The sequence below is a fragment of the Fukomys damarensis genome, unplaced genomic scaffold, assembly GCF_012274545.1.
Source record: "Fukomys damarensis isolate Sample0158 unplaced genomic scaffold, DMR_v1.0_HiC HiC_scaffold_2, whole genome shotgun sequence".
NCBI lineage: Eukaryota > Metazoa > Chordata > Mammalia > Rodentia > Bathyergidae > Fukomys > Fukomys damarensis.
Window position 1 is genome coordinate 47194356 of NW_022900914.1, and position 25656 is coordinate 47220011.

Consider the following 25656-nt stretch of genomic DNA (forward strand, 5'->3'; position numbering starts at 1 on the left):
TGGGAAGAAAATGTTCACATGGGAAGGGGAACAAGGAAAGAGGGAGGGAGAAAGGAAACGAGAGAAAATAGAAGAAATGGAAAAATGTTTTTGTATGTAGGGATGGAAGGGAGCATGAGAGAAGGGGGAATGGGAAAAAAGGGAGGCTGTGTCATGTACAAGGGCAAAGTCCCTGTGGTGAGTGTTACCATTATGTATGCCTAAAATATACCAATAAACGTTTTGCTATAATTTTGTTTTAAATTAAAAAGTTGTTTAAAAAATCATGATAGCGTCGGGTATAGTGGCACATGTTATGTATGCCTAAAATATACCAATAAACGTTTTGCTATAATTTTGTTTTAAATTAAAAAGTTGTTTAAAAAATCATGATAGCGTCGGGTATAGTGGCACATGCCTGTAATCCCAGCACTTGGGAGGCTAAGGCAGGAGGATTGTTGTGAGTTCGAGACCAGCCTGGGCTACGTAGTGAGTTCCAGGGAGTCTAAACTACATAGTGAGACCCTGTCTCAAAAAAAAAACCAAAAAAAAAAACAAAAAAAAATCATGATAGCAAAGCCTTAAAAAATGAAATTTTTGTCCATCATGGACTATTGATATTGATTTTTAATTTTTAAGATATTACAATGAAGTGTCATGTATCTGGATTGCTGGTTTTTTGGATCCTCCCTTGAATTTTGTGCCTGAGGCAAGAGACTTAGCTGTCTTGCCCTAGTCCTGGCTGGAGATTGAAGAGGGAGATTTGCAGGAGGAAGGAGTCTGGAGTCACAGGGTGATAGTAAGGTAGGGATAGAGGAAGGCTGGAAGCAAGGAAGCAGAGAGGCAGAGGTGGGGACCATTGGAGTTTAAAGGTAACGGCTAGGGTCCTTTCTCCTCCTTAGACAGGTTCAGCAATAGCATGTGTCCTTGAGCTGGGGGAGGCTTGGCATCTCATCCTAGTGGCTTTGCCTTTTTAGGCTGGGAAATCATATGATCTCAGGGCTGATGGAATAGTCCTCAGGGTCGGCACCATGGATAGGCTCCAGGAGGTGGCCCATGAACTGGGGTATATCCTTCGAGTCTGCTCAATGCCTGACTAAGCCTGGGCCCTCTGGCTGCAGCTGCTCCTCGAGGGTGGCTGATGGCCTGCTGTTGCTTGGAAGCAGTATCCTAGAGACTGGCCTGAGTTGTTCTAGGCAGACAAAATATGGCCATCTCTCTTGGCTCCATCTGCTTAACAGAGATCAGAGAGGACCCCAGCCTGGCTTAGTCCCATGTGGAATTTGGTCTATTGTGGGTCTGAGGATAAGGGCTCAGCCCCTACCTTCCTCTCCCAAGGGGCAGTGAATCAGGAATATGGAGAACTCAAATGCCCCATTCCTCTTGCTGCAGCCAAAGCTAGAAGCCCATGCCAGGTGTCAGGTGTCAGGATGTGGTCTGCAGAATGGGCTTGTGGTCTGGCAAGGTGCAATCTACATTGAGGCTTCCTGATGGCTGGCTGTCTCATCCTGTTGGGTTGCAGAGGACTCAGGAATACCTAAAGACATGTTGGGACAGGGATTTCACTTAAGTATTTCTGTGTCTTCCTCCAGTGTGACCCCTACATCAAGATCTCTATAGGGAAGGAATCAGTGAGTGACCAGGATAACTACATCTCCTGCACTCTGGAGCCTGTATTTGGAAAGTAAGTGGGGAGCATCTTGGCCTTGGGTGTAGCAGCCATTCTGGATAACCCACAGTCCAGTGGGTGTATATGGCTGCCACTGAGCTGCCCCTGCCCCTTGGAATAAAATTATGTCCCCTTCATCTTGCCTGTATGTGGGTGCAATCTCACTAGTCCTTCTTTATGTGCCAAAGGCTTACTTAAAAGATACTCCTGGCTAAACACAGAAACAGTTATCTCTAAGATCAGAAATCTGCATGGAAGCTCAAAATATGCATTTGCTAATTTTTTTAAATGAACTTTTTTTGGGGAGTAAATTTAGATGTACAGAAAAGTTTCAGAGAGAGAGAGAGAGAAAGAGAGAGAGAGAGAGAGAGGGAGAGAGCATATATCCTTAATTCAATTTTCCCCACCGTTAACAACTATGGTACTTTTACCCAAATTAGAAAATTGACAATGATGTATTGCTATTAACTAAACCCTAGACCTTATTAGGATTTATGTCTTTTTACTGTCCAGAGCCACAACTATACCGTGTTGCATTCAGCAAGTGCTCTGTTTTAGTGTTCCACATGTTTCTGTGGTGGAGAGCTAAGAGAGGAAAGTAGACCTCAGATAGACAAATGATTCTGGAAATCTAAGAGCATGGGAAAGAAGAATCAGTGCCCATTGTGTGGGGATAGCTCCTGGATGTCCTGGATTGATCTTTGGTTGTGAGCTTATTTCAGCAAAGGGAGGCTGATGGCTACTTCTCTGTCATCTGCATAAGAAGCCTAGAGTTTCCCTATCATCAAGTAACACATTGCATCTATAAACTGGTGTCTGTTTGCTTAGTGGGGATCACTCAGCCTGCAGCTAGGTCTCAGTCATCTTAGAGAAATGCAATTTTGAAGGGATACAATTCTGGCCAACAATGAGCCACTACTAAGCCGGGATTGGAGGGAGATGAGGGATGAGAGAGAAGAGCTCTGTTTAGTGAACTCCACTGGCTGACACAGGGCCATGGGTTAGTAATGCTGATGGGCAGTGGATGGGCTGTCCCAAAATTGTGTGTGTGTGTGTGTGTGTGTGTGTGTGTGTGTGTGTGTGTGTGGACCCAGGACAGGTCAGAGGGTGAGTGTAAGAACAGCCTTGCCACTTCTGCTGCCAGTCTCCATAAAATCATTGTCAAAGCTGGTGTGCCTGCTTCTTTCAGATCACAACAGAAATGCTTTCATGACACAACTCGTGAGATAATGAAAACACAACTTTGTTGTTGTCTGCCAGTACCCTGTAAAGTAAGCTTCCTCTTTTCCTGAGTGGACACTGCGGTAGGCTTCTCTGCCCACTCTAAGCTCAGCCACTTCATAAGTCACAAATGCACAAACTCAGGGCTGAAGCCAGGATGCTCATCCTTGTATAACCCGAGCACTCTGATAGCCATAGAGAGGTGTCTCCCCTTTTTCTGGCCATCTGGGTTAACTGTGTATAGCATGTGGGTGAGTAAGGGACTTTGTCTGCCTCCCTTACCCTGTTTAGTGTCCCCCAACCCCAGCCCTAGCCAGCCACCAACCCTGAAAGGCCAGGACTAGGGAAGTTAATAGTGGGGAAGAAGTCCATTCCATGTGCTAATCGCTTCTGTTGTCTGACATTCTCTGGGTAACAGATGCTTGAAGACAATTGATTTTCTTGTGGGTGCTTTCCAGAATCCCCTCTGAGCCTCTCCACTGCTCCTTCTGAAAGTGGCACATGCTGCCTCCCTTTAGCTGGCCGACACCCACCTTCTGGTCCTCAGATGGTCTGCTGCACAGTTGGAACCTTGTGAAATCCCATGGGGCAAGATTCCCAGCAGCTGAATCTGGCTTCCAGGTGGCCCCGTCTCCTCCAAAGAACATTCTCATGTTCCTCACCCAGCCGTGGATGGGAGTGCAGCTCTTCCCAAATGTCTCCTGCCTCCTCCTTTCTGCTGTGTTAGCACTCTTGAGCACAAGTCTGGTAGCAGGCTTGTGTCTCCCACCTGCTGGAAACTTATTTCAAGAGAAGGGAGAACACCTCCACCTTGATTCCCCCATGGTGATGAGGGGCTCAGACCCCGCAGAAGCTCTCTCCCAAGTAACTTTTTCATGAACCCTTCCTCCGTGCCACCTTAGAAGTCAGTGTGCAACCCCAAAGTCCAGAGAACAGGTCCTGGGCCATCCCTTTGGTAGATTCCAGAGATCTGGCACCTAGCTGTGGAGTTCCTCATTTCTTTTCTCCTTGTATCTGGGTGGAAACTTCAGTTTTAACATTGTGTTCCACTTTTTCATTTTTGGTCCTTCCAGGCAGGCACCTGCAGTGTGCCCCACTCTGTTTGGGAAACATCACACACACACACACACACACACACACATTTGGACAAGCCCAGTACAGTTGTGCCAAGGGTGTTATGCTCTAAGATGATAGGAGACCTGAGGATGGTGGACTCCCTGGGATATAGCTTTTGAGCTCCTGCCCTCATCCTGTTGTTCCTTGAGTTTTCACTGTGTCTGGTGACATCAGGGAGGCAGTAGGATCCTGACATATCCCTTCCACAGGATGTTTGAGTTGACCTGTACTCTGCCTTTGGAGAAGGATCTGAAGATCACACTCTATGACTATGACCTCCTCTCCAAGGATGAGAAGATAGGGGAGACAGTCATCGACCTGGAGAATAGGCTGTTGTCCAAGTTTGGGGCTCGCTGTGGACTCCCACAGACCTACTGTGTGTAAGTGCTTGGCACCGGCTGCTTCCCTGTCAACCAGCCTCCCCTCTCTACTGAGCACTGCTTTGGGCTGGCCCAGGTGTAGCACATCCTCAAGCATTTTCTCCTTGAACCCAGTGGGGGTCTTGTCATTCCTTCACAGATAAAGAAGCTGAGGACTAGAGATATTATGGGTAGTGGTTAGTAGGATTAGGATTTGAACCCATTTGTCTGACTCCGATGACCTGGTCCTTTCTCACATTGTTGAAGTCCACATCTCTCTAAGATACCACTGAACCCTGCAGAGGACTAGACACTTGGAAAGAGAGAGAGGAAGGGCAAGAAGGAAAGGAAACAGGCAGTGGGATGCATGGGCTGTAGATGGGCCTTAAAGAGAATTAATTATGTGATGGTCTGCCATGGGAATTCACATATGTACAGCACCCTCTTTCTACCATATTGAGTCTTATTTGGATCTGATTCTTTTACTAGAGGTTAGAAACATCTGAGTTCCAACTTCATGGGTACTTAAGTCCTTTATAGCTTCTCCATCTGTAAAGAGGGGTTGGGTGCTCAGATGAGGTGGGAGATGTAATGTGGGGATACACAGATCTTTGCAGGCCTCTGCCTCTGTCAGTGCCCTTGGAGTGCTTTATCTTTGTCTTGTACTTGGGCCTCAGCTCTGGACCGAACCAATGGAGGGACCAGCTCCGCCCCTCCCAGCTCCTCCACCTCTTCTGTCAGCAACACAGGATCAAGGCCCCCGTGTACCAGACAGACCGTGTGATGTTTCAGGATAAAGAATACATGATTGAGGAGATAGGTGAGCTGCCACTTGACTGCCAAACCACAATGGGCTCTCCCTCTCCACCCCTCTCTCATCAGGACCCCTTCTATCATAAAGGGCAAAATGGATATAACCCACATCAGCAGGGAGAGGGTTGCAGCATAGGACTAAACTTGCACTTGGTTTTTTTGGGACTGGCACATACCTGTGATTCCATTGTAAAAATAAGAGGTCAGGGGGTCAAGGTGAGGCCAGGGTCACATCTCCATCCAAGACCATGTTTGGGCCCAGCTGAAGGTAAGATTGGGGGTGAGTCCGCAGCCAGATCAGGGTTAGGATCATTTTCCTTCTGGGTTTGGTAGTCAGACTTTGGTCAGAGTTTGGGGTACACCTGCATCTGAGAAACAGTTTTCCACTTGAATTGTACTAACCTGCCACCTATTGGTGCACCTTCCAAGGCCCCAAGCACCTAAACATCCAAAGGACAGGCAGGAGGCCTGAGGCACCCCCACCTCGCCCCAGGTTCTGTCTGACATTGGTGACTGAGAATCCTCCCACATGCTCTCCATGTGTCTGAGAAGCCCATAGGCCTGTATTGCCCACCTAGTGCAGCTCAGACTTCCTGGAGGTGTTTACAGTCCCAGCTGGCCCCTCACCTTCTGCTTGTTTCAGAGATGTTTGATGTCAGAGCTGGTGCTGAGGTTATAAAAGGAAATGGTGGCTTTGATGCCCAAACCCAAACCCCCCTCCTCCTTCTTGTTCTGTTTTCCTGACTCTCCCAGCTCATAGCTGAGCTAGGCTTGGCCAATGGGTACCCCACCCCCCACCACACATACACATTCTCTTTTTTCTGTGTAGTGTGCATCTATTTTAGGGGCCGTCTCATTTCCTCAGTGGCAACTGTTGCTCTGTGAGCAACTTTTAGCACAGGGACCAGGGCTCGTGGCCATAAAGTGGTAAGATCCAACATCTGCCTGATTTTAAAGATGAAGTGGCCGAGGCCAAGAGTGGTTAATGATTTGCCCAAAGTCATCAGCCATCTCGGAGCACAGTCAGATTCCTGGCCTCTGCAGAGTTGTGCCTCTTCCTTTGGGGGCCTATTAATGTGGGCAGAACAGGTTTGATTGGCGAACAAACATGTAAGAGTGTGTGTGTGCGTTTCTGGGTGGGCACATACATGTGCCCATTTCTTGCTCTGCCCTAGGGTCTCTGGCGCAGAGTCTCCAAGTTCATGGAAGGAATAGGCTTTGGCAGACAAAGAGGATTTGTGTTGGTGGAGCAGAGGAAGTAGAAATTTGCAGAAGAACTTCACAGGCTACTCAACGTCAGGACTTGCCCGTGTCTTCACCCATCCACAGCACAAGCCCCGGAAGGCAGAGAGCCACACCTGGAAAGCATTAGGGGAGGAAGGGAATGGTCAGAGCTGGTCATACACCTTTCCTAATTGAGCGTGGGATTCCAGCTGCCCTCCTGCCCAGGTGTGGCCTTTCTCCCATGCTTCAGGTTTCACATCTGGAAAATAATGCTAATAATAGCACTTAGCTTCCAGGTCCTTGTAAAGAGTCTGCTAAAATCTATGCAGAACAGTGCCTAGCACTCAGTTCACACTCTAGAAGTACCTGCTGTTGCTGATGGTGTTTTATCCAGTGCTACTAATAGGGTGGCTTACGTGAACCAGAACATAGTACGGCAGCTCTAAGATGGCAGGTCTAGGGTTTGCTGAGGCTTGGAATTGGAAGCAATCAGAGAAGGCTTCCTGGAAGGAGTAGGCTTTCACAGACAAGGAGGATTTGTGTTGGTGGAGAAACAAGTAGAAAGAACTTTTTGTAAGAGGCTTGGTAGACACAATAGCAGGGGAATAATGGATTTTAAGCCAGGAGCTTGGTTTTTCTGATGGAAAGTGAGACATATAAGGGCCAGAACAACTGTCTCTGGGCTGGGGTAAGCTGTGGGGCTGAGGGAGTTCCTGTGGCTTTCAAGTGGTCCTGCCCAACCAGTTATCTTTCAGGCATTTGGCAACTTTTTGTCTTCTCTCTGAGCCAGAGGCTGGCAGGATTCCAAACCCACACCTAGGCCCGGTGGAGGAGCGTCTGGCTCTGCATGTCCTTCAGCAGCAGGGGCTGGTCCCTGAGCATGTGGAGTCACGACCTCTATACAGCCCTCTGCAGCCAGACATCGAGCAGGTACAGCATGGACCCTTGGATTCCTTGCAACCTAGAGAACCCTGCCCCAAGGACACAAGGAGCATCCGGACAACCCAGTGGGGACCCTGGGTGTGGCCAGTTCCTCCTTGATCCATTTCTTTTCAGTCTGAATGGTTTCTAATGTTGAGAGGGATCTCAGGGCCTGGTGTCCCTTCCTACTTCATTGTGGGGGAAAAAAGGCCAGGTGCCTCTTTCAGCCATGCTTAACCAGCCTTTGACTTAGGTCTGACATTTTGGAGCCTACTCTTTCAATCTGGCCTCAGATGTTCTCTTGCCCACTACAATCATTCAGTGGCCTTGTCTCAGGTGCCCAACTCTGTGCAGTGGGGTCTTCAGACAGGGTGGCCAACACCATAGGACAAAATGGCATAGAAACCCACAGAGATTAGTCAACAGGAGGGCTGGGGTTCCCACCCATGCTACAGGAGGGTGAACACAGATAGCAGGTTTGAGACTGGGCAGGAGAGGCTCCCTGGAGGAAGTAAGCTCAGAGATGGGTTCTGGAGGAGGAGGAAAGAAAGGGATACACTCAAAAACAAAGGCCAAATGAGCCCGAAGATGCCTTTGCAAGAAACAATCCCTTTCCCTAGGCAACTTGGCTGCTAGCCTTCCCAAAGTAGCATAGCTGTTAAATATTGGACGTGACTTAGCCAATTCTTTCAATTCCTGCTTCTTAAGATGATGTTGTAGTCACTTTCTTGTGTTGATACACAGTACCTGACACCTGCAACTTAGAGGAGGTGAGGTTTACTTGTGCTTATAGTTTTTAGAGGGTTCAGTTCATAGCTGTTTGGCTCCAAGGCAGAAATAGCATGGTGGAAGGGTCTGGTGGAGGAAAGTTGCTCACATCATGGCAGCCAGGAAGAAAAGCACAAAGGAAGGAGCCAGGGAGGAAAATATACCCTTCCACATCACTGCCCCAGCAGCCCAACTTTTCTGGTTAGGCCTTGTCTCCCAACAGCACACTCAGTTGCAGAACTCACCAGTGGAATGAATCCACTCATGACTGCAGCACCCACATGATCCAGTCAGCCTCCAAAAGCTCCACTTTTGGACACATGAGGCTTTGGGAAGACAATCTAGATTTAAACCATAACAGATGACAAAAATCACACCTGGCTTGCAGAGAGGGAGGGACTGAGGGTTAAGCAGTCCTGGAGACCTTGTAGGAGGTGAGTACACCATTCCCTGGTGCAATGGAGACTCAGCTCACACATCACCATCTTTAAGCATGTCCAAGTCAGTGGCCTGAGGGAGCAGAGCATCCCCTCTACAGTTGGTTCTGCAGTCCTTTGCTTAGCATCCCTGTCCTACAGGGTGGTGAGCTTCTTCCTAGCAGGCCTGGGCTTTCTCCATCCTGGTGCCCATGGGCCTGGCACAGAGCAGGTTCTTAGTAACTGTTGCTAGGCGAAAAGGTGGTAGAGAATGGGCTAATGCATGTCTCATCCTCAGGGAAAGCTGCAGATGTGGATCGACCTATTTCCGAAGGCCCTGGGGCGGCCTGGACCTCCCTTCAACATCACCCCCAGAAAAGCCAGAAGGTGACTGACAGCCACAGGCTCTGAGCTGAGTTGGAGGCGGGAGGGTTGAAGCAAGGGGTGAGTGGAGTCAGGAGGTGACCTTTGGCTAGGCTTTGGGACATTTGGGCTTCAGAACACAGATTCTGTTTGGACCTGGCTGAGTCTCTGGCCAAGTGGGCATCAGGTCTGGGATGAGCTGGATGTTCAGTGGAGGACATCCCATGCCCTGGTGGGAAATCTATGCTGATTTGATTCTCTTTCCCCGCTGCAGGTTTTTCCTGCGATGTATTATCTGGAACACCAAAGATGTGATCTTAGATGACCTCAGCCTCACAGGGGAGAAGATGAGTGACATTTACGTGAAAGGGTAGGAGCCATCAGCCTTCCACCTATGCTAGCTCACAGCAATATCCCTGCTCCCTTGGGAAGGACCCAGCAGGCAGAGCTCTGCAGTGGGGAAGGGGATGGTAGCAAGCTTTGAAGGAAGATCTCCCAGGGGAGGTACCCACCTTTGGGAATGGTCCACCTCCAGATTTCTTCTTCAGCACTCACTTTTGAGCTGAAATTGCAAGATGTGAGAACACCTATAGAGAGTGACTGAGAAGTTAAACATTTTCTAATTTGTGGTGCATTTTGTGCATCATGAAATTTTCCTAGGAATTCTCTTTGTGATATTGTTTAACCCAGTTATTTACCATTGTGATTCCTCATGAGAGATATACAAATACAGTGGAAATCTAATAAGACAGGACATCTGTATATCTATCTGTGTGTGTCTAGTTGGATGGTCGGCTTTGAAGAACACAAGCAGAAGACAGATGTGCATTACCGCTCCCTGGGTGGCGAGGGCAACTTCAATTGGAGGTTTGTTTTTCCCTTCGACTACCTGCCAGCTGAGCAAGTGTGCTCCGTTGCCAAAAAGGTGGGTGTCCTTCCTAGCCCAGTGCTCCCAGTCTCAGGGTTTACGTTGCCTGCAAGATTCCATAACCCTGTCCCCTTGCTGCCATTGTTACAACCAACATTGCCCCGTCATTGTGGAACTCCCTGCCCTTCCCTCAGTACCTCTAAAACTGTCCTCTGCAGCCCACTTCTCCCTCCTCTTTTACCATCATTGCTGTCACTTGCATTGCCACCAGCCATGGCCACTCCACAACCATATATTCTACATCCATCCCGAGGAGCTAAGTCTAAATCATACAACCACTGTCTTCCTTCCTACCCCAGACAGACCCAGCAGCAGGAAGGCTCCTGGGGTCTGAGTGGGAGGAGTCAGGAATCTCAGCATAGCCATCAAAGGGGCAGAAGGCTGGACCCCGTTGGAGGAGCTTCCCAAGAACACTGGCCTGGAGTGTAATTGGGTTGTCCATAGGACTGGCGGTGGTGTGGTTAAGTTCCTCTGGCTGCCTTGTCTCCTACAATTATCTGGAGCCTGTGGCCCTGTCCAGGATGGACAGTCATTAAGAAAAACTGCTCTCTGGTCCTGCCTGCCTCTTTTTACCCCCCACCTCTTGCTGAAGGGCCAGCATCAACCAGTGGGGAGAGGTAGATCTGATGACCTCAGTCTCGGCATTTCAGTATTTCCTAGTCTCATCTGGGCCTCTTTTACCCCTGAAACAGGCAGAGCTCTCAAGCAGATGCCTCCTCCTGGCTGCACCAGGGAATAGCACCATAGCACAGGGAAGGGAGTTCTAATGGCATAGAGGGCCTCCAGGCCAGGCTGGCAGGAGGCAGAGGGCCTGTTGGGTCTTTTAACTACCTTAATCCCACCTAGTATTGATTGGCTACTCAGAGGTGCTTTGCTGTTCAAGGAGGCAAATGCCTCTGTTTAGGTCCTGCTGGTCTGATTTCCATCCAAAGGTGGCTCAAGGCTTCAAGCAGGGAAATACATAATGTACTTGTGCCACCTTGCTCTTCTTAATTCTCTTCATTGCATCCTCTGTGCTGGATCCTTCCCAACCCAACACACAGGATCATATGAACATTCTGAAACCATCAAGGCAAGGAAATGATGGATTAAGCCAGGTTAAATGGATTCTTTCACCCAGGGATTGTTGTGTAGTGCCTGCCAGAAGGGAAAATTTAGCAATAGGGTTCTACGAACTCAAGGAAAGTGTAGACCATTTACAGGTTTAATTTTGTTTGCCTTTGCTCAGTGTGTTTGTCTATCGAAGGCATATTTCCATAACAAAGCAGATCTGCTTCTGCTGGAGAGCAGCACATCAAGCAAGCCCTACTGGGCCTCTCTTGGCTGTCAATGAGGGAGGGTGGGGCCCAGAGTAGACAGGAGAGGGCTGAGGCATCTTGCACACCACCTGCCTGCTCACACAGCTCTACAAGGGGCTGGGCATGGAATGGGGAAACTGGGGTTGCTCAAATGTGAAACAGGACAACTCACTTTGACAGGTGGGATGTGGCAGGGAGTGGCAGGAGAGGAGGTTCTTTGCTTTTTCTTTGAAGTAAGAGCAGAAGGAAAATCCGGCCCAGTGGCAGGTGATTTGAGAAAAGTGGAAAAGGCTTGAAATAGTTGTAATGCTGATGAGAGAAAGAGAAATGGAGGGAGAAGACGGGGGCAGAGTAAGAGAGTGCTGATTGGTACCACAGAGAAGAGTTAGCTGGCGGTTCTGAGGGCTCAGTTGAAGTTGCTGATTAAGGACTTAGCATAGCTCCATTCTAGTGTTGGTGGAATTCTGGCTATGGTAAGAAAGGAGGGCCATGTTGAGTTGGTCCACAAGGTTGGATTGAGAGGATGAAAAGGGCTGGCACACAGGCAGCCTATTGGCCTAATGGCTAAATGGCTTAGACTTGAAGGAAGGAGAAGCCCACAGGAGTGGGGGTGGAGAGGAGCAAGAGTAGTTAAAGAGTGAAAGAGGCAGAGTTGGGGAAGAATGAAAGGCAGGTCCTTCTTGACCCCAGGATCTGGGGAGAGGGTGGCTGGAGGCAGCAACTGGGAAGGTCAGAGAAGAGGGGGGTGGAAAACCTAGGTGGATCTGAAGGCAGCCAGGAGGCAGGAGGGCCTGCAGACGCCTCTTGTGGAGAAGGGACCCTGGGAAGCAGGTGGAGCTGGGCCTAAAACAGGGCACCGATTAGCTGGTCTGGGCCAAGGACAAGTCTGAGTCTGAGGCAGGTTAGTGCAGGAGTTGCTCAGCCTCTGGGTTCCCTGGGCTGCTCAGAGCCAGCCCTCTGCTGTGGGGTTCAGGGCCTCTGGCAGGCAGGCCCTCCAGGGACTCCATTAACCAGACGAGACTGTCGTAAAATACAAGGTCTCCTTTCATCCGGCTGCTTTGAACCTCCACTGGTTGCCCTGGCCTGCTCCCCACCTGGAGCCCAGCACACCCACTGGGGCCTGCCTGTGTGTCAGGCACCCACCCTGCAAATAAACAGCTAGTAAAAGGGCCCAGGCCAGAGCATAATGAGCGCCTGGGACCTGGGGGGCTCCTTCCCCAGGCTGGAGCCCCTGCCCAGCTGCTCCCACCAGGGGCCGTTTGAACCTCTGGCTCATTACCCAGCCCATAAACTAGGCCTGCCGCAGGAGCGAGGCTGCTGGCGGCCCTGCAGGCGGGCTTGCAGAGCTGGCTATAAAACCTTGTCAGAGGAGGAGGCACCTGCAGGAGGCTGGACAGCCAGGCTGGGGCCCAGGAAAGGGGAGGCTCCAGACAGAGGCTGGGCTGGAAGCAGCTGGGGGCCTGTGTGTCTCCACCTACCCAGGAGCAGTCTGGGCTGTGGGTGAGGCACTGTGCATGGCGACCACGCCTCATTGGCAGTGGCCATGGCCTTTGGTGTGGGAGCTGTGTGACTGGACACTGAGGCTGAGGTGGCCATGCAGCTTTGTTGTTGTCAGGGTTCCCTGATTCCCCATGAAGCCTATCCCTCCAGACTTGGGTGCAGGGCCCTCCTCTGACCTCTCTCAAGACCTCTTCCTCTCTTTGCTGTTCTCTTGGGACAGTCACAGTGAGAGACGGGAGGACAGGCCACAGAAAGCGGGAAGGCCTAGTTATAATCCTTTGGCTTGAGTTTGGGTTGAGTGTGACCCAGGGACCAACCCAGGCCCATACCCCTCAAGTGCTGCATGAGGCCTCTGACCAACTCTCCCAGGATGCCCTAGTTCCCAGTGGAGCTGGGCTGGGAGAAGGGCCTGCCTGTCCTTCCAGTCTAAGTGCAAGTCCTTCGTGATAGGGCAAGCTCTTGGAGGTGAAAGGGGGTGGTGAGGAAGTGCCAGCTCTTTATGTCTGTGTCGTGGTTCTTTCCAATAACAGCTGGAGTAGATGGGCACCCCACATTCTCAGCCAGCCCACTATGACCTCATGATAACATACGCAGAGCAGGTGGGTCAGTACAGGGGTGGGCAGCCTCTGGGCTCCTTGGGCTTGCTGCAGAGCCAGCCCTCTGCCACGGGTTGAGAGCAGGACCCTGGAATCCAACTGCCTGGGTTTGAATCCCAGCTGGAGTGACCTCTCTGCCTCTCTGATCTTGCTTCCCTTTCCCGTCTCTGCCCCGTCTGGGTCAGGATGCCTTCTGGAAACTGGACAAGACTGAGAGCAAAATCCCAGCGCGAGTGGTGCTCCAGATCTGGGACAATGACAAGTTCTCCTTTGACGACTTTCTAGGTGAGCCTCAGTTCTGGTTTGCTCTGAGCTGCGCTTTGAGGGCTGCCTCAGAACCCCTGCTATGCATGTGGACCCTTGGGATTCCCAGCAGGACGTGTGGTCCTGCTTTTGCCTTCAGGGAGCTCAGGATCACCAGGTCCCCAGTGCTGAGTGAAATATATGGCCACAGGCTGAAGCCAGCTCAGGTGTGTGCTGGCTGTTGTGACTGCCTGGCCTCATGCTTCACAGGATGCTCCCACTCCCATTTTACCCCAGGCTAGTCACTGTTCATCCTTGTGGTCAAGTGACCAACCCAATGAACAGGTATCAGCTCTGTCCTCACAGACCCCAGACAGGGTTTTGGTGGGGCAGGGTGAGAACTAGAGCTGGGAAGCAGGAAGCTGGGGAGAAAATGGGCAGTGAGGTATCCCTAGAGGGCTGTCACATAGGCATTAGGAAAAGGACATTTTTAAGTGACCGGCAAGCTGGGCCGGCTAGTATTAGCTATAACAAGGAAAGTGATGGTTTTATAATAAAAATGAGGTGTGTTCTGTTACATAGAGTTAAATGCAATAAACTCTCTTGTAGTTGTTTGATTATATTAGCCAAAAAATGTTATAAAGATTAACCCTGAAAACATGGTCTATCTGTGCAGTGAGACATTATTCAGTCATAACAATAAATATGAACACACATGAAAATGTGAGTGAACCCTGAGAACATGCTAAGTGCAAGAAGCCAGATGCAAAAGGACAAATACTGCATGACTCTGTGTATAAGAGATGCCACACAGTCAGACGCAGAGAGAGAAAGAGTAGGTTAGTGGGCACTGGAAGAGAGGAGGAGAGGGAGTGACTGCTTATGGGTACAGAGTTTCCTTTTGGTACTAGATGGCAGTAATGTTTGCAAAACTCAGTGAATCTGCTAGAAACCACTGATTTACACACTTACAAGTGTTTAAAGTGGTGAATTTTATGTTATGTGAATTTCACCTCACTTGAAAAAAATGTGAAGCCATGAAAAAGGCAGCCTGGGAAGTCAGGAGCCCCAGCTTCTAGTTCTACTCTGCTGCCTGGGATCAAGGTGGCCTTCAGGAGACCACTGATGCCCTCCTGGTTACCCTTGGTTGCAGAAATGGGAGCTGGTCTTTGCTAAGCCCTTGTCCTTGCAGGGAGGATTCTGAGGAGCATCTCTGAGCAGAGGAGGGCTGCTTGTCCCTTGTGCTGCTCTTCCTGTCCCCAGTCCCTGCCACTTATGGTCCAGCCATCAGCACACAGAGGACTAAGAACTGCAACAGGACTTTGTTGTACAATAGTCAGTGTAAAACTGATGGCACCACATTTGAATTTTGTATTTAACATTTTTTGTATATAATTCCTATAAATAAGCAATACTTCATCCCCACTCCTTAATCTTACCACCCAGAGATATCCTCCTGTAACATTTGGCATATACTATTTTATTGTACATATGTATTATATGCATCAATGTGTACCTACATGTATGACATACATATATATTCATATATACAGTGTATGAATGGTCTTATAGTATATATTCTGTTTTATACCTGAGCTTTGGAAAATGTAATATTTTAAGAACATCCTTTCTGGTCACTAGTTATTTATCTGTGTTGACATCTGATGTTCCAGCCTACAGATAGACCCTATTTTGCTTAGCTAATCTCTTGACGGGTGTTAGGCCATCTTCAGATTTTCCAGTATGAGTGACAGGATCTCATTTTGAGACAGGATCTTATTAAAGTTGCTAAGTTGCCCAGACTGGGTTGCAGTTCTCCTGCCTCAGCTTCTCAAAGTCCTGGGATTAAAGGGGCACACCTAGCTTGTATATTAAGGATACATTGCAAATAATTTCTCTTATTTTCTCCTTTATTTTTAATTTCTTATGAAATCTTTTTACAGACTTAAATTTTTTTTTGCATCAATCTAGCAATCTATGCTCTATGGAGTGAGGCTTTACAAAATTGATTTTAAAAAGAAAAACAAAGAAAATTGCATGTTTATTGAATGATGAAACTGTTCAAGGTGAACAACCTCATTCTTTGTTTTTAAAAATAACTTAATAAAACATTAACAAATATTAACTTTTAACTCCATCAGATTTCTCTTTTTTACCTATGCTGCATTTTAAAATTACATATACTATGTCTTTTAAACATTTATTGCTTTTTATTTTAAAGATATTAAGCATGTATAATGTCTCGCCATTTAGTGATAAACCTATGTCTCCTTATGGTCTTTTATGTAGTTTGTGCTAGGATTACTTTGTGTATGTATGTGAATGCTCTGACATTTATTTAGTTTCCATATTTCAAATGGGAAATTAATATATATCTGCCGTGGATGGAGGGTTATGTAGGGTGGACAGATAAATGAATATGGAGTGGAATAACTGAAAAGATGGAATAATGACTATTTTGATGATAGATATAATAATAAATGGTAACTATAGAGGGATGTAGGGAGATTGAGGCAGATGGATGGATAGGATAGATGGATAATTGGATGAATAGAAAGAAAGGAAGCTAGAAAAATATATTTGATACTTAGCTACAAGTACTGACCATTGTGCATTGGAAAAAACCTCATCTTCTTTCCAAGGTACTCAAGATTTTAAAAAAATTTGACCCCGGAGAAAAAATTTAATTTCTCTCTTCCACTCACTCTCTTTGGTAACCCATGCTTTAGTCCAATTAACTCCATCATGTTACTGTAATTGTATTAGGTAAAACTGCATGAGATTGCTGTTTTTATAGCTCAAAGAGAGTTAAATATTGGTGTTTATATATGATTTAACCCAGTAGCTGGAGTTACACAATGAGGTGATGGATAAAATGGGTGAGTAGATGAAATAGTATAAACATGACTTATTGGATAACTAGTTGGGTAAATGCAGAAGACTGATGGAGGAACCATGATGAAATACCACACCACATGAGATACCATTTCATACCTACTCAGATGACAATAATAATTGTCAGTAATAAAGCAGACAATGACAAGTGTTAATGAGGATATGGAGGAATTGGAACCCTTTTATGTAGCGGATGTGAGTGTAAAATGATGCAGGTTTGACATTTCCTCAAAAAGCTTAACACAGAATCACTGTTTAACCCAGCAACCCTACTCTTAGGTACTTACCCAAAAGAACTGAAAGCAGGAACTCAAATCCTTGTTTGCCAGTGTTCACTTCAGCATGATTCACACTAGTCAAAAGTTAAAACAACCCGTGTCCATCAACAGATGAATGGATAAATAAAATTTACTATGTACATGTCTTAGTTACTTTTCTCATTGCCAAGACAAAATACATGAGACCCAAAGTTAAAAGAGGCAAGGTTTATTGTAGCTTATAGTTTTAGAGGTTTCAGTTCACAGTTGGCTGGCTCTAAGGCAGGGTGGCATGGCATAGGGGCATCAAAAAGGAGAAACAGTTTGTGGTGAGCAGAAGGCAGCAAAGCAGCAAAGTAGAGAAGCAGCAGCAGCAGCCTGTTTCTTTCTTTTATCCCTTCTAGACTACCTGCCCTTTGGGTGATAGCACCGACACTCAGGGTAGGCCTTTCCCTTATGCACACCCAGAAGTATGCCAAACCAGTTAATGAACTAATTTAATCACAAATATCAGGATCACACACTTAATCCCAGCATCACACACTTCATCCTATCACATACGGTATCACATACTCAGCCACCTCAGAAAGGCCCCACCTATGACTACATGAGACTTTGGGGGGACATGTAGACACAAGCCATAACAGTACACATGACAGAATATTATTCAGTCATTAAAAAGAATACTACTGACTTACACTACAGTGTGGATGAACCTTAGAAACATTATGCTAAATGAAGTAAGTCAGACACATATGAACAAATATTCCACTAATGTGAAATATCTAGAAGGGGAAAATTCAGAGAAACAGAAAGTAGCCTAGAGGGTATTAAGGATCAAAAGGGAGGGGAATGGGGAATTATTGTTTAATAGGTACAGAGTTTCTGCTTGAGGACGAAACTTTTTGGAAATGATGATTATACAACTCTTTGGCTATAATCAATGCCACTGAATTGTATGATTAAAAATGATTAAGGTGGCAAATTTTATATTCTATATATTTTCCACGATAAAAGTTTTAAAAAATTGATACATATGTATATAGACAAGAGTTTGTGGGATTTGACATGTACAAAGGTCAGGAATAAAAGCTAAGGAGGTGACAATGACCTTTTCTTGTTTTTTTAAAAAAGCTAGGTAGCCTTAGATTGGCAGTGATTGAAAAACCCCTCAGCCAAAGAACCTCTCTGTCACAGGCTCCCTGCAGTTGGATCTCAACCGCATGCCTAAGCCAGCTAAGACGGCCGAGAAGTGTTCCTTGGACCAGCTGGATGACACTTTCCACCCAGAATGGTTTGTGTCCCTTTTTGAGCAGAAGACAGTGAAAGGCTGGTGGCCCTGTATAGCAGAAGAGGGTGAGAAGAAGATCCTGGCGGTGAGTTTGCTTCCACCAGCCCCCGTGGATGGCACCGGGCTCACAAACACTTGGCCTTCCTCCCCTTTCTTCTGCTATTTTCTGAAGTCTTCACTCTATTCTCTTCTGACTCATTCCCAGCCTTCCCCTCCCTTGAGGGTCATATCGCAGAGGAATCCTGTTTAAGTTGAAAGATGATCTGCTTATATTCTACTTATTGGCCTTAACAGTGAGCTGGCCCTGGGCTTCCTGGGATCTGGACTTCCTCATAGATGGATGGAGTCCTGCGCTTCCCATTTGAGCAAGACCCTCCCAAGGAACATCCTTGCTCTACTGTCCTTGTGGAAAAGCCATAAAGGTGGTGGTGGGGGGAGTGGCTGGAGAGCCATCCTTCCCACCCTCCTCCACCCATCAAGTCCAGACTCAAGGCAAGGAGGGGTCTCTGACAGTTTACTTAGAAGCAGCAGGCAGCCAGCCAATTCTAAAGTGGCCCTTGAAATAAAATATCTTTGTTGTATAAAGAATTGCAATGATTAATGAGAAATACTAACACCTCAAAGGAAAAATGAGCAAAAGGCATATATAGATAGTTCACAGGAGAAGCAAACTGTTCATTAAACATGAAAAAGAGGCTTATTCCTATTAGTAATTAAAGGAATATTTTAAAATGTGGAGTTTTTGTCTATTAAATGACAATTTTAAAAGATAGAATGCTCATGGCTGCTAAGGATGCAGAGACAGAGCTCCTCATTTATTTCTTCTGGGAGTGTTAGTGGTTTTGCTGTGTGGGGAGGCAATTTGGTAACATGCAGCAAGAGATTAACAATATTTATGCCCTTGGACTCTGTCATCCCGCTTCTAAACTGTCTTTTAAAGAAATAACCAGATAAAATTAAAAATTTAGGTTTTGGGATGTTTGCTGCACAATTATTTATAATATCAAAGAGTTGGAAACAACCTAAATGAACCAAAATAAGTAGTTTACCAAATAAATTATGGTCAACCAGCCATGGAATGCTTTACAGTCATTAAAAACCAAACTTTAAAGAATATATAATTATGTAGTGAAACATATTCCTAAGTAAAGAAAATCAAGCTATAGAACTATATATACAGTGTGATATTTCATACACTTACAGCTGTGATTCATAAAAATACTAACAGGGCCTGTCTCTGCACACTGGAAGTATGGGTGATAACCTCCTTTCTCCATACATTTCTGTGCATTCTAATCTACAAGGAGTAGGTACACTGCTTTTATGATTGTAACAACTCCACATATTTAAAAAACAAAGATAAAGTGGTCCTTTATTTGTCCTAGCTTGGCTGCTCTCCAGGGCATGGGCAGATCCCTGACATGGCCCCATCTGTCTCCACAGGGCAAGCTGGAAATGACCTTGGAAATAGTAGCTGAGAGCGAGCATGAGGAACGCCCTGCTGGCCAGGGTCGGGATGAGCCCAACATGAACCCTAAGCTTGAGGATCCAAGGTTAGTGCCCAGACTCTAACTACTGAGGCCCAGGGCATAGAGGGGGTATAGGCCATAGTCCAGTAGGCACCTGACTGTATAGACATGCAGTGGTCAGAGGCCTATGTGGCTTATAGGGGCAGGTGACAGCCATCATTGAAGGAGAAGCTGGGCTACTCAGCTAATTCAAGGAGCAAGCACTACCAGGTACCTAGTGTGCCAAGCATGACATTGTGTGGCCTGTGTACATCATGCTAGGACTCGTCCCTATTGGGTAGTTATTATCACCATTTTTACAGATAAGAAAACCGTCTTAGTGAATTAAGTAAGGCTACTCCAACTGAGAAAGTGAGGAAGCTAAATATCTCTAACCTGCTGTGATTGGCTCTGGAGTCTGATCAAGTTCTTTCCCCTCACTAAGCTGCCTTCACTGGCTCTTCTGTGGTGACAATGTGGCTTTCAAATAGCCTTTCAGACTCAGTTTTCCTATCTGTTTAATGGTGAGACTGATCCCTGACAACCTTACACCACAGTCTTCTTAGGGAGATCATCAGGCCACAGCCACATACATCTTGCAGGTTGCTCCTAACTAAGCACTGAAAGATGCTCTAGGCTCAGGGCTGTGTTTTGTGGTCCCTCCAACACCCTATGGCACACATAGCAGAGCTATCTCACTTTATCATAGTGCTGCCTTGAGTGCCAGGGAGCTAATGGAGCACTAAAAGTTGCCCTGACCCCAAGATGTTGGATGCCCAAGATGTTGATGTTGATGGAGAGGGCATATAATAAGATGTTAACGAGACAATAACCCAGACACAGAATCCCGAATGTGCTTTGAGTTATAGGGCTGCACAAGGGAATGGATGGTTTTGAGGTTCTTGGTTGGGAATATAAAAATCAGCCTTCTGAGTTCTCTTCCTGCTGTCCTCCCTGAGTATGGCCCAGCCATGTGCATCTGGGCAATGGTTTGGCTTTTCTCAGGCCTAGGGACTCATGGTGGGCTGTAGCTCACCTAACATGCAGCCCTCAGCCTCTGGCCAGCCCCTAAGACTGTGATCTGTGATGAAGTCCTAGGCTAGGGGGTAGGGGAAAGGCATCCTGGTGAGGATGGCTGGAAATGGGGCTCAGCAGTATTCATCCAAGACAGCACAAGTGGGGGTGTCATTGCGTCATGGGTCAGGGGTGTGGGGAGGGGATGCAGACTTGAAGGGCTGAGTTCAGAGGCAGAGGCTGAAGGCTCCAGAGGCTGAGTGAGTTCTGGGGGTACACTATGGAGGGCCAAAGCCTTTTGGCATGTTGTCATAGTGGAGTGCAGGATTTGGAGAAAGCAGCCCTGCAGAGGTAGCCTTGCTGACCCTGGGATGTTGCTTCCAGGCGCCCCGACACCTCTTTCCTGTGGTTTACCTCCCCGTATAAGACGATGAAGTTCATCCTGTGGCGGCGCTTCCGGTGTGCCATCATCCTCTTCATCATCCTCTTCATCTTCCTGCTCTTCTTGGGCATCTTTGTTTATGCCTTTCCGGTAAGCAGTCTTGATGGGGGAAGGCACAGATAGGAAGCTTTTGACTTAGGAAGCTTTTGGTCAAGTGGGGGAGCCCATCTTTGTCCTTAAAGAGCTCCCCTGATTGGGTGGAGAACAGGAACCTCTGCTGTGGAGAGTCCTGGTTTCATAAGGAATCATGGCTCTTACTCTGAGAGTACCCAGTCTGGTAAGCGGACAAAACCTAACTATTTGGGGACCCTGAATCTGATGGGGGAAACTGACTTCTGACCCTTTGTAGGGAGATACAGTTGTCTTCAGCAAGCCTCTAGAATGTGTAGTCAAGGACTTGGCAGAGGATGAGGCTCTTGGGTAGGGGTGGACAGGGAACTTTATTCTTTTTTTTTGGTACTAGGCATTGAACTCAGGCCCTTGCGCTTGTGAGGCAGGCGCTGGAACCACTGAGCTAAATCCCCAGCCCTACAGGGAACTATCTTGAAGGGGTATGTGCAACTGCATCTGGAAGGGAAAGGAAGAGGTAGATGCCAGAGGCACTTACTAAGTCCAGAGACAGGGAAGAACTGGGGCCAGGAAAGGATCCCAGGGTCCCTTGAGGACCTGGGTAGAAGGTGTCCTGCCTCCCACAGTGGTTGCTGGTTTGGAGAAGAGAGCTGGCCCAGGAGCCCCTCCTTTGGCACAGTGCACACCAGGGATCCTTTTTACTTGCTAAGAAGGTAGCTGATGCCTGGCAAAGAGATCACTAGGGCCACACCTGTGACAGCCACTGTGTGTCCAGCTCCATGGAGCTTTGTTGGGGATGGAAATTGTAGAGTCTGCCCTGGTTTCTGCAGTTTACCAGCAAGCCCTGTAAATGCTTCAGCCCTTGCTGGATCCAAGTTGTAGAGACCTGAAATTTGTACAATTCCAGAGACTTTTTTTTTTTAAAGCAAAGGAAGATGAGATTACAAATGCAAGATCAGAAATAGATCCATGGACAGATCCGTGCAAGTGCCATAGTAAGAGGTGGCCTTAGAAATGACCTGGAATCTGAGGGAGGCCCTGGCATTTGCTTACAGGCCGCCCCAGACTGCTGAGTCAGGGTGGTGTGCATGGCTCCCCTTTTCAGCCTGTCCTAGTCCACTTCCTCTCATTTGGGTGAACATGGATGCCCTTCTAATAGCAGTGGAGATTTTACTATGAAGGGTTACGTGTCCAAGTGAGAGTGTGTCAGGCAAATGAGAAGGGAGGAGATGATGAGGCTCATACCACCAGGATCTCTAGGACTCCTAGGAGACATTGAGACCAGAAAATCAGGATGGCCACTGTGTACAATGAAACATTCCATTAGGGGACTCAGCCTAGGGCCTTAGGAAAGGATGACAGGTACAGAGCCTCACACTTACAAGTAATCTGGGGACAGAAACTTCAGCATTACCAGCTTTCTAGGATGTAGAGTCCTGGACCAGCCCCTGGTTGACTGAAGCAGAATCTGCCCTCAACATGTAAGGCTGGAGAAATGGTATCATATAAGACAGATCTGTAGTTGAACTCAGGAATACTCTTTACTTGTAACTTTTTGTATGACCTTGGCAAGGCCCTCCTTATCAGCGCATAGAGAAACTGAATAAAGTCAACTCGGGTCTTCTGTGAGCATGACAGCTTCACTGGGGAGCTTGCATCAAGCCAAGCCCCCTCCTGAATTACCCAGGGGAACGAAGGAGCAAGTTCCAAGTGCCATCAGCACTGACTGCCCTTTCCGAGTCTGTCCTGCCAGCCAGGCTTGTCCTGTGGGGCTCTTGGGTGACAGACCTGTGCCTCAGGCCTCAAGAGCCTGGGGAAGGAGGCTTTGCTGCCTGACTGGGAAAAGAAGGGAAGACTTCCAGTCTCTTCCAGCCTGTGATCCTTCCTCTTCTCCCAGGGGCAGCCCTAGCCTCAGCAGACAGCTGAGTAGCACCCTAGGGGATCCCTTGTCAGACACCCCCTACTGAATTCTGAGTTCCACCAGCAACATTACTGTGCTTTGCATTCTGTAAACTGTCCTCTCTAACTGCTAACCCTGTCTTTCTCAGAGTGGACATGTGGGGGGCAGATTCCAGTGAGGCTACTAGGGCTCCAGGAGCCAGTGAAGGACTAAAGCTGTAAGCCTTTAGTTAGCTGCCATTGCTACAGCTGCCATTGCTATACTGAGGAGTCCTGGTTTCCCCCACCCAGTCCCTCAGTCACATGGCCAGACTCACACCTGTGAGGGCCAGACAGATGCTCCTCACCTGGCTTTCAGGGTAGGGTGGGGATCTATTCTAGTTGTCCTGAGCCATACCCAGTGGGGAGGGGCGCCAAGGTGAGATTGCCTGTGTATAGCTGGCCCAATCCCCCACCCTCTTGGAAATTCCCCTGGGAGGGGGTGAGAGGGCCAGCCTGTCTGATTCCTCTGGGCTCCCCCACTCAGAGCCAGCTGGGAGCTGGGCCAGTGTGGGGAGGCAGGAGGCGATTTGGCGGAGAAGGAGGACAGGCTTTGTTTCTAGGGTTGGCTTTCCCAGGCCAGCGCTGGGGAACATACTGTCCCATTTAAGAGCCCTGTGCTGTGTTGTGTATGTTTGCATGGTTTTTGGAGGGAGGGGTGGGGAGGGGAGGTTCCTGTCAGTTCTGTAGCAGGCAGGACTCTGTTAAGAGTGATCTACCTTTGGTACTGGCCTGTGCTATGGAAGATCCCCCAAATTCCCCACCCCAACTCTCTTTTCCTGCATGGGAGCATGATGACCAATGGTGTCCATGGGTTTGTGGATGGGTGAATCATAGCTCTGCTTTTAGCACCTGGAAGAGCCTAGGGCAGGACTCCCTTGTCCAGATCCTGGGAGATCAGTGTCTTCTTGGCAGCTGGTTGGAACCTGGGAGTAGGCCTTGGGCTGTGGAAGAGGGCAGGGAAATTCCAGCAACAGGGGCTGCACCTAGGAGGATGAGTGGTTTCAGTATGGTATGGGTTTGCTTGCCTGGTGGGAGCACCAGGCAGGGTGGAGTGTTGATCCTAATGTGAGATGGTGGGTGCTGAGTACAAGTGTGGGCCTCTACCTTCAGCTTAGCCCCGAAAACAATCTTTCTAGCTATTCCCTCCTCAAAGGGGTCATCTTGTGTCCTTTTTCCAGAATTATGCTGCCATGAAGCTGGTGAAGCCCTTCAGCTGAGGACACTCCTGCGCTGGAGAAGCGGGCATGGGCTGCCCTCCTGGCCCAGGATGGGCATGCCTCCTCCACCCAGCCTAGCAGAGCTCCTCCAGCCCTCTGGGGCCTGACTATCTTGCCAGGTGGGCAGACAGATGTACTGGTACCTGCTGCAAGAGTTGGTAGCATCGTGGCCTGGGATCACTCCACTCCCACTATCTCTGTCTCCCCTGCCTCCTTTTGAATCAGCTCATATGTATTTCAGTATAAAACAAGTTGAACCACAAAGTGGTATTAGCGTGTGTCTTCACTATCTCTGAGCCAGGGGATGTTTCTGGGGGGATCAGGGTGCTGGTTGGGTGTGCACCATTTCTGGCACAGCCTTTTTGAGGCAGAAGCAGCCAAGATGTAGTGGGTGGAGGGCCCATTGGAATTGACTTTTTTGTTTTCTTTTGTTTTTTACAAGACTGGCTGAGGTTGGGTAGGCTTCAAGAATTGGTGTCTGGCCTGCCTGATGCCCAACATTTTTTGCCTCCTTTCCTTTCCAGGATTTCCCCCTTTCCAAGGCTGCCTTTTGTTCAGGTGGGAAATTATCTGTACCTTCAAGTTTCCTTGATTATACTGGGGAAGAGGGTCCACTTTGTAAAAATGGAGCACCAGAAAGTTCAGACAGGTATAGCAACTGGATCTCTACCTTTGACCTTGTCTCTGATGCTCTTAAGATTCCCATCCCCTGCTTCTTTACTTTGCCTTAAGACACCTTTTTCTTGTGATATAAAGCTTGGTCTTAGACACTGATTTGCCTTTTCTGCAGGTTTAATCTATAAGAGCAGCAGGAACAGATTTAGAGAAAACGCAAAGAGCTGGAAAGCATCACTTCCATAATTTCCAAAACTGAGGCCTCCACTCCTCTTGTTTGAAGGACTGGAACCCTGGCAACCTCTGTTTCTGTCCTGGGAGGCTTCTTCTATTTCCTATTGCAGTCTCAGCCCCAACTTCTCCAGGGATCCTTCCAGCCCCTCATTAGGTCTTCAGTGTACTGTTCACCCCAGGCTGAGGCCCCACCTGATTTGGTAGGACTAAGGTGGTTGGGACAGAGTTGCTGTCCAGAATCTGCCTGGGGAAAGGACCTACATTTCCTAAAGGGGCAATTTTTACTGCAGGAGAGCTTTGGGATGGAACTGGCTGTAAGCCTCAAGAACCTGGGTGGCCCGTTTCAAGTCCCTGACACATGAGCCCTGGAGCCAGGGACCACACCTCACACAGAACACAGGGCAGTGAGCAGGGTCCAAAGCTCCAGGCAAGGTTTGTCTGGCAATGAGCACTTAACTGGTCTGTGCATGGCATGAGGGGCATACAGCCTTCAGAGAAGGTTAGAGGAGAGGAGGCAAGAACCAGGCTGCATCTTCTAGAGGGTTTGAGGGAGGTTTTTAGGGTGGGAAGAAAGAATACGTAAAGGAGGAGGAAGTCACTGGCCAGGGAAAGATATACAGATACAATAGAGAATGTATGATAATGAATGGAACCAGTTTCTGGAAAAGGGGAGGTGTTAGCTCTGGAAAGAAGGTCCACTTTTCCTTCCAGGTACAGGAAGGCAAGAGGAGATCAATGCATAGCACACAGCTATCAGCT

The 25656-nt window shown here is 48.0% G+C and overlaps 1 protein-coding gene across 22 annotated transcripts in view; it reads left to right on the top strand.

Annotated features, from left to right (window-relative positions):
- Positions 1-24352, top strand: part of Dysf (dysferlin) — a 220703-nt gene extending 196351 nt beyond the window's left edge. For 9 of the 22 annotated variants that reach the window (XM_033764701.1, XM_010609623.3, XM_033764725.1 and 6 more), the window contains 12 exons: positions 1572-1663; positions 4195-4365; positions 5022-5164; positions 7172-7311; positions 8785-8873; positions 9124-9219; positions 9633-9774; positions 13357-13456; positions 17764-17942; positions 19301-19410; positions 20764-20911; positions 24010-24352. In XM_033764701.1, coding sequence (XP_033620592.1) covers positions 1572-1663; positions 4195-4365; positions 5022-5164; positions 7172-7311; positions 8785-8873; positions 9124-9219; positions 9633-9774; positions 13357-13456; positions 17764-17942; positions 19301-19410; positions 20764-20911; positions 24010-24048 — 1449 coding nt within the window. In that variant the 3' untranslated portion in view covers positions 24049-24352. The remainder of the gene's footprint in view (positions 1-1571; positions 1664-4194; positions 4366-5021; positions 5165-7171; positions 7312-8784; positions 8874-9123; positions 9220-9632; positions 9775-13356; positions 13457-17763; positions 17943-19300; positions 19411-20763; positions 20912-24009) is intronic. The other 13 variants (XM_010609622.3, XM_010609626.3, XM_010609625.3 and 10 more) reach the window with 2 other exon arrangements.
- The last annotated feature ends 1304 nt before the right edge of the window (positions 24353-25656 follow it).